General features: G+C 39.6%; 1 protein-coding gene across 1 annotated transcript; it reads right to left on the bottom strand.

The window, feature by feature from the left end:
• Nucleotides 1-1,615: 1,615 nt before the first annotated feature.
• Nucleotides 1,616-7,488, bottom strand: LOC105919078 (hydroxycarboxylic acid receptor 3). Its single transcript, XM_036143748.1, has 2 exons — nt 6,460-7,488; nt 1,616-2,647 (listed from the first exon to the last, which is right to left on the bottom strand). The coding sequence occupies exon 1, from the start codon at nt 7,481-7,483 to the stop codon at nt 6,530-6,532; it is 954 nt and encodes a 317-aa protein (XP_035999641.1). The 5' UTR covers nt 7,484-7,488; the 3' UTR covers nt 1,616-2,647; nt 6,460-6,529.
• Between the last annotated feature and the right edge of the window lie 1,785 nt (nt 7,489-9,273).

Raw genomic sequence — 9,273 nt, 5'->3', positions numbered from 1 at the left:
GACCTTCTACAATGTGTTCCTCAACTGGAGTGCTGTGAATGACAGGTTGGGGGAGAAGGGAGGAATCATGGAGTCATCTAAAGCAGAGGGGTGGATGATTGCTGGGAGCTGAGAGATGTGCAGTTCAGGGTAGAAGAACTGGCAGTCGTTCAGGATGAGGTTGTCTGCAGCGTGTTGGATTGGGTTGGAGGAGGGGACTGGTTAAAAAAGTACTGGTGTACTGGTGATGTTTTTCTGTAGCTGATTATACATTTTCTTCCTGTAGTTGATTTTTCCTTTTCTGATCTTTTTCCTCAGCTGTTTCTGTACAGCTCTCAGGTCGTCCTCCTTTCCTGGCCCAAAAGCCCTCTTCTTATCCTTTAGTAAAGCTTTTATGTCAGGGTTTATCCAGGTCTTGTTGGAGGGCACAAAACAGTGCACACAGAAATCGATATAGTCCGTGATGCATTCTGTTATTCTATCAATGTCCTGAGAATAGCAGAGTTCATCCCACATAATTGGGCAGAAGTAGTCTGTCAGGGCTTCTTCCGCCTCATCAGATCATTTCCTGCTGTGCATGGACACAATGAGGAAATGGACACAGTTGGAGGATCCGATATCACAATGATCGCAAACGTATCAAAATTTTTTTAATGGATGAAGAAGTGGTAGTGGCACAGGAGCTAGGGCAGTTCGCAACCGGTGGGTTACAGGACCTCCTCAGTGGGGAGGTCCCGCAGAGGATGTCGAAATCCCTGCTCTCTGACTATGTCAGTCGATGTGTTCTTGGGCAGGACACTTTATCCACTTTGTCTGCTGTCAGTGGTCAGAGGACCCGATGGTGTTTCTTATTGTCTGGCAGCCCCAGTTCTGACAGTCTACTGTGGCTACAATGTAGCTCACTACCGTCAGCTAGTGAATGTGTGAATGAGTGAATGGCTGAATGACCGATTGGCCATTTACCAAACCAGGACAAACCACCGTTGTGCTATTACACACTGTTTTAAGTTATTTAATGTTTAATAAATAACTCTCTGTCTGTTAGGTATTGTCTCGTGAATATCAGCCTAAACAGTCGATATTAGCACAATAGCTAAAAGGGGGAATCGAGAACGGGTGTTCTCTTAGCAGCAAACCCTGCACTCATATAGAATAAATGAGTGACAACTTTTCTTCAAGTTCAATAATTTATTAACAGAAATAAAATGAACATCAAGAGAAGATCATTATAGAATGCTGTTTATCTGAATTAACACTATATTTCAATCAACAAATCCTCTCTTCTAGGCTAGTGAAACTTAACTAAAACTACTAAGCAAAATGAAGATAAAAAGAAGCTAAGAAACTATGTACACACAAAAGAAACAAAAGACAAATTAAAATGGTTTATTACCATCATCAGAATGATTCAGTGAATCCTGGTTCACTGCAGGTCTAAGTTAAAGAACCAAAGTTCATCTTAAAGAACGTGGAATGAGGTTAAATTAGCTTAACTAATTTAGAAGAACATTTGGTATGTGTTTCAACCCATTCACAATGCAAATCCTGACTTAAACAAAACATTATTTAAAAAGATATGTTCTGTACGCACTCTGTGTCTAAGTCTAAGTCTAAAATAAAATTTTAAAGAATGATTTGCTCAGTAAAATTGGTAATCTTTAGGACACTATTTTATTAATGCGATTATTCCCCTGGGAAGCTAAGGGTCACTGTAGCGATCGGTCACTAAATGGGTTAATCCTAAAGTTATACAAAACACCATTAAATCAACATTAATGTTTCATATTAATGCGGTAATAATGCGCATAGCACTATTGAACAATGACGGAGCGAAACGAAGACAAACCTGTTTAAACAGACCGTAACTGCGTGGTAGCACAAATGATCCCGGGAAGCTAATAGCATTGTGCTAGCAGACATACGGTGCTAATTTTAAAAGGCCTTAAGCTCTATTTTGGTCGTAATGAGTGGACTGGAAAACACAAACCTTAATATCCCATCAATGAATAAAACCGTTACGGAAATAAAGTTTGTCATAACCGTAAAAACACATCCGATCTACATCAGCAACACTTGGTTTCAAAATGCTAACGGGAGCTATGCCTTTTAGCTCGATCAAGCTTTAAAATTACTGTGAAGACACATTAATTAAACCATTCTAAACTTTCGCGGTCTATTTTTCTGCGAACCTCTCCTGTTGTCTTTGGTTGTAGCGACAGGCATCCGGTTGCCAGTGAATTACTCCAAGGGAAAGCTGGTTATCTCAGCAGCAGCAAGAAGCATACGGCTAGCTCGAAGCGTGGCTGTGAGGAGGCGGCTCCGGGGTCCTTCATGCAGGTGTCTGGCCTGTGAAGAGGGTCGCAGCATGGGATCTCTGCACTCCTGCTGGATAGTGGCTTGGCTCCCAGGTCAGCTTTCTCCGGCACAGCTTAGTCAGACCACCACTGGTTTGATTATGATGTTAGTTTCACAGAAAGCAGACTTTACTCCGCCTGGGCGACCTTGCAGATGCTTGTGAGTCTTTGAACCCCATGCAGACCGCATCGGTGGCTGGTCTCCCCAGTATGGACTCTCTCCTCGAGGGTCCACAGGCAAAGAGGAAGATACGTCTGGTGTAGCTTGGCTTCATAGCAACGGCATCCTGCTGAGGGGGGCAGTTCCTTGGTGCCTGTAAAAGTCCAAATTTCTTTGCTTGCAACTCAGTCTGATTTTTCCTTATGGCTTGATTGCACAACACCACTAAGCTACAAGAAAGGCCCTAATGTTTAACGCTATTGAACTTGTGAGCATTAGGCCTGAAAGTTGGACTTTAGCTTCAATCAATGCTAACAATTTTACCAAATAGAGAGGTTAAATATCCAGTCAGAATTATGGCAGGAGTTTGTTGATGGCAAAAAGTAATTTTGCATTTGAGATGCAACCTACTTGAATAATGTAGGCTTCATTTTTAGGCCTTCAATTTATTTGATTTCTGATGTTAATGTTGTGTATTTACCATAGTTAGAGTAGTTCTAATTTAAATTGCTGTATATATGAATGCATTCAATAATTTTTTTTATTCATTGCATTCTGCTATTTTAGGCCCTCCATATTAGTTTCTATTTTGTTTGCTCATTGTAAAATAGTGCTCATACATACGGGGGATTTAATGAATGTTCAACACGTTCGTACAATATGAATAATTGGCTTTGGGCTTCAGGTTATGATATGTATAACCCATACCGAGCACAACTTGCTAGCAACATAATGAAAACGGCCAATTAGCGTGGATCCTTTGGGTGAATACCATTCCAGCCGTACTCATGGGTTTCTCAAAACCAGTTCATTCAACCAGAACAGAGACTGGAGGATCTTTGGGGGGCACATGATTGCCCAGCACATCATCATGGCTCTTAACAGGAGCTTTGTCATTAAATTTGTCCAAACCTAATTAAAATGTTGTTTCTGTTTGTGGATTGTATCTTGACACCAGTTTAGTTAGATGGTTTAAAGCATGTTTTACCCTTTGCTGGTTGAGAGAAATTAAAAGCTTTGTGTGTTCAAACGATTTGGGTTTCAGATTACAAAAGGCTGCCGGTATGTTAATATCTACTGCCGTCTAGTGGATGAAACCTCAAAGTGCTGATTAGTCACAATTATTCAAAAGTGTTCCATTGACTTTCGTTCAAATGCAGACTGTGGTAGATCATCATCTTAGTAGAAAAATTTGTTAAAGCTGGCTAAATACAGTATGCATTTTAAAGAAAGACCGCCCCAAATACTGTTTGTCTATAGCTCAGGATAGACAAAACATTTTTAAAGTTTTCAATCAAGCACAAAAGAATTTGCAAACAAGATAATACATTTTTTAATGAGGCAAATTTGCAAGACCCTTTTTAAGTTTTGGATCAATGATTTATACATAATTTTCCTACTGAAAATCTGACTAACCTGTTTAATTTAAGCATTGCATGCTCATACTTTGTGGAGAACAAAATCACAATATCTTTTATGTTAGTGTTTTAAAAATTATATTTTCTGACTATTTTTAGGCCTGAGCAGCTAAGCGCTGCAAAGGCCTATTGTAACTGCAGGTTTTATTCACTTTACAATTTTGACCCACGGATTGAAAAGTTTGGACGATAAACAGAATCTAAAAGATAGATTCATATTTCAATGGAAGTGTGTTCATAAATATGCGCTTTCAATAGGAGTCAATGACCCAAAAATACAGAATGTTTTGCATAATTTACGGACAATGAGTTAAGTCTGAAATTAAAGGTTTAATCGGAAACTCAGGTGTCCTGAAAGGCCACTCAGCTTTATCACTTACTTTCATTTAAAGCTAAATCACCACAAATCACCATCATTGCTATGGACTTATAGATGTCATCATTCAGTTTTCAAAGCTGGACTTAACCCAAAGGTGTTTGTTTTAGCAGAAAAAGTCTCCTCAATAGATTATGTGGAGTGGCGGCACCAAAGGGGGTAGATGGGAGGCATTGACCACCCCAATAAATATGCTCGTGCCCTAGTCAGTCCTGTAGGCATACTTTTTTAAAGGAGCAATAAGCAATATTTCACCACCAGGTGGAGCTTGAGCACTGTCTGTAGACTAAAACAAGATGTGTATTAAGCCATGCCTTTTTCTAACTTGCTCCAGCACTCAGCACCTATTTCCCCTTCTCCCCCATCAGCTCATATGAGCCAATTTGCAAAACATAAATACACAGCAGAACAGCTTAACCTTTCAGAGGAACAGCTCTAGCGAAGAAATAAATAACCAATAACTTTATAATGCTGTGAGCAATAGAACGTTTTGATCCAATGGGCGTACCCTCCGCCATTTTGTGCCTGGCGATAGCATTTATGGGCAGAGAGTGAGTAAGCCCTCAATGGCAGCTGTTCGCGTGCACATACATGCATGCGTGGCCGGCCCGGCTAAGTAAACAAGAGATTGGAGACAACAACATAGAGAGATAGCATGTGACGTTTAACCAGAGTCCATCTAAAAAGATACCTTTAGTTCTTCACAAAACAATTTTTTTAGTTTGTTCTATCTAAAATAATGAAATTTCGCTTATTGCTCCTTTAACAATATGAATTTAAGATAAGGTGCAACATTTCTTTTGTCTCTTTCAATGCTATAACTCCAACATGTTTTGTTGTACTATGAATTTTGCTAAATGTTTTTGCTAATGATAAAGACTTTATCTTTTAAAAATTATGGCATTATCTGTCTTTAATATTGATTATTCATATTCTTTTCTGATGCCACTTTTTTAATCACTTTCCATATTTGGTCACATCTTCTTTTCAGATTTTATCTGAAATAGTTTCTTTAATATTCTCTCTTTGTGTGCTTAATTATGTTCCTTAACATTTCTTGCTTTTGTTATATAAAATTCTGATAAACTGGATGCTTTTTAATAATTCAAAAAACTTTATTTTTTTACTTTATTGCTTTATTACATTCACATTTCCACCACAATACCGTTCTCCTCTCTTTCCATCCTTTTTCCTTCTTTACTGACTGCTCCACAGCCTCCAGTATGATTTCACAAATACACCAATTTATATCAATTACATCAGCTGTCATGTCAATATGCTCCAATTTTTTATTACATGTATTTCAAATGGTTTATTCTATTTTGCTACTCTCCAGTTTTATTCCTTTGATAACTTTAATAGAGAAATGATCACCGCTATTTCTGATTCTGATTCTACTCCCATCATTAAAACATGCAAGGTCTTTTATTTCCATAGATTCTTCAACGTCTTGGCCATTTACCTCTGAAGAGGCCATTCACAAAGTTTGATCATTCTGTCATGAAGTCATGTTGTTTTTTTGTTTTGTTTTTTTACACACAGTTGGACCCATTGTGTTATAAAAAAATATAAATTCTCTTATCCTCTTTAGCTTTCTACCAGGGATCTGAGGGGTTTAGGCTTAATGCTGTCAGGTTTTTAGAACAGTTTCTGATTTTAAAAAACTTTACAAAAATTGTAGTTCTGTCTAAACTAAAGAGAAGAAATCCCAGAGCATTATGCTGCCAACTCGGTATACCACACTCAGCAAGGTGATTTTTGTTTTCCTAGTAATGTTCAGTGTTTTTTGTTTGTTTGTGTGTCAAACTTACTCTCTAAAGTTCTCCCAAAAGGTTCTAGTTTAGTTCTGTTAATTTCTTACCTGAATTTTTAGAATATTTCATTAATATGCATTAAATACATTTCCAATCTGACACATTTTAGCCATATAAGCAGTAATGAGCCTCATTAAAGAGATATAATCTATGAAACTGAACAAAACATGCACTAATTTTATATAAAATGCATAGCAGATGAACTACATGAAAAGTGTATTCATGGCAAGGTACATAAACATTTCAAGCCACTATTGTAAAAGAAAAGTACATATATAAGAAAAGTGCAAATTCCATATTTTCAATAGCTACAAAGGAAGTAAAAATAGCATCTTATTTGTCACTAACTCAAACTTACGGTAATGCTAAATGGAGAAACGGTGACTCCATTTTAACCAGATTTTGCTTGGCAGATTGGAGCTCTCTGATCACAGCTGGCTGAGCGACTGGAATTTTGTCTCATGTATTTTCCTATCTGTGCTTTCCCCAGTCTCTGCCTGTGGCAGATGCAGAGCGTTTCTGCAGATGTTCTTAAAAGCCGGGCTGGAGAAATAGTAGACCACGGGGTCCAGAGCGCTGTTGAGATAAGTCAAACTAACAGTGATCTGGAACACAGTGCTTAGCTGCTCCATATCAGCACACTTGAATTCTTTCAGCATCCTGATCCACATGGCCAGCAGAGTAATGTTGCTGGGGAGGAAGCAGATGATGAACAACACCACCACCACCATGATTAGGTACAGAGCCTTCTTGAACTTGGTCTGGTGGGCCAGCTGTCTCTTCCTCAGGTGGCTGATGATGTGGAAGGTGCAGTAGAGAATCACCAGCAGGGGCACGTAGAAAGACAAGAGAAAGGTGAATTTATGCCAGGACAGGTTTCCTCTGGACTCTGTGTCCACCATGAACCTCGTGCAGTGGGTTGTATTGATATGTTGCATAGAGAAGACGTGGGCGGTCATTGTAATGGGGACCAGCCACAGCACGATCGCTCCCAGCATGGCCTTGCCAGCGCTCAGAGAGTTGAGAGGATGGTGGGGATGCACCACACGCATGTACCTGTCCAGGGCGATGGCCATCAAGAAGAAGGTGCTCCCGCTGCGGTTCATCGCCAGCATGAAGAGGCAGATGTTACAGAGTGTCCCACCGAACATCCATCTGTTGCCTGAGAGGTAATAGTTGACCCGGATGGGCAGAGCCAGGATGAGGAAAAAGTCGCTCAATGCCAGGTTGAAGAGCAGCACTGTGCTGCTTTTCCAGGGCCTCAGGTGGAAGCAGAAGATGAACAGAGCCAAACCGTTTCCTACCAGACCCAGAATGAACTCTGTTACAAGGAGTGGAGGGAGCGCTCGGATCAGCACGGCTCCACTGAAGTTGCACCGCATGGTGTTGTTTGGTGTTGCTTTGATGCCTGCAGATGTAAGAATGAGCCCCAGAAAGGCTGCCCGCCCTTTTTAAAGGGGAACCACCAGAGCAGAAAAAAAGTGCTTGTTGTGTGGTTTGAGTTTTCCAGGAAGTCACTTCTTTTTATTTTACTTTTAAAGGTTTTTTAATTCTTAAGAAAATTGCAAAAATGTTTTTTTTTAAACAACACACATTCGTTTACATGATGGCAATATACCATTTATTGGCTTTTTCTTCATGTTGCAGAAACGTATAACTACAGCTAGCTAAGGAAGTTTGCTAGACTGTAACTCTGGACAGTAGGTTTTGCAACTTATTGACCAAACTGGATTTCTTTTATGGAGATTAAACCACAAATGTTTCAGGGACAGCAGCTAATAATTACTCTAATGAGAAACAAACTTGAATTGTGAAGTCACATGTGTTCAAGTCAAGTCTAACACGTTTATAGCAGCACAGCTGAAAATGATATCTCCTTAGAAAAAAAATTCACGTGAAGAATTAACACCACCACCACCCAGTTTAACAAGATAAAAGCTCAATTTGTTGCTGCACCCAAAGTACAACAAAAATTACAGCCTGAATGTTTTCTCAAGGCACCATCCTACAGTGTGTTACAAAAGCATTTATACCTTTGATACATGTCCTTATGTCACAGATAATGATACGTGGGCATTAACAGTTTCTACAAATCAGTATTTGTAACCACTTCTATTCATCCCACGTTACTCTGATACCCCTGAATAAAACACCAAACTGCCTTCAGAAGGCACCTTATCAGTATCCACTGGCATCCATTAACCTTGGTATAAATGCCGATGTTTCTTCAGTTTTGAAGAAAAATGTAGCAATAAGACTGACTGAACGAGCAGAGCACTTAGAAGAGAAGCAGTCAAGAGACCCATGGTGACTATAGAGGAGCTGCAGAGATCCACAGCTCAGGTGGGACAATCTGTGGAAAGGACAACTATTGGTTGTGCAGTCCACAAATTTCCAAGGCAAAATAAGTCCAATTTGAAGTTTGCTCGATGTGTGGTAGGGGACTCGACAAACATCTAAATAAAGGTGCACCTTTATTTAGATGTTTGAGCTGTAGATGTAGATGCTACACGACCTGAACTTACTGTCCATGGTAGTGGCAGGATCATGATGAGATAATACTTCTCTTCAACAGGAATGCTATTCACTTATTACACAGCCAGAGCTACATTGGAATGGTCTTTAGATCAAAGCCTATTCATGTGATGGAACGGCCTAATCAAAGTCCAGACTTAAATCAACTTGAGAATTTGAGGCAAGACAAGCCGAATTTCATAAATACTTCGCATCTAATCTGACTATTTTTTAAAACAAACAAACAAAAATAGAATCAGTAATTTAACAAAGCTGAAAAATAGATGCTGCAAAATACTTTCAGCTGTAACCGCAGCAAAAATGTGCTTCTACAAAGTATTATTCAGGGTAGCTGAATACAAATTCCCATCATGCCCTCCAGGTCTCTATGTGTAAAAAGAATTGAAAACCATGTGTCCTCTTCCAGGCCCTTCACAATTATCTGCCTCGCCTTGCCTTCTTACTTCCAGAGGTGGACAGTAAGAAAGTAAATTTACTTAAGTACTGTACTTAAAATGTAACTCACCCTGATGTAAAAGAATAACCCCGCCCCCTGGCAATTTTTTAAAAATGCCACCAAGGTGGGCAGTGAAATGAGACCCTGAGAGACACAACTAAGTGTGGGGATGAGCGGTGGGGGGTTGGGTGGGGCTGTGGT

Source organism: Fundulus heteroclitus, chromosome 12 (genome assembly GCF_011125445.2).
Source record: "Fundulus heteroclitus isolate FHET01 chromosome 12, MU-UCD_Fhet_4.1, whole genome shotgun sequence".
NCBI classification, from domain to species: domain Eukaryota; kingdom Metazoa; phylum Chordata; class Actinopteri; order Cyprinodontiformes; family Fundulidae; genus Fundulus; species Fundulus heteroclitus.
This window is presented reverse-complemented; position numbering and strand designations above follow the sequence as displayed.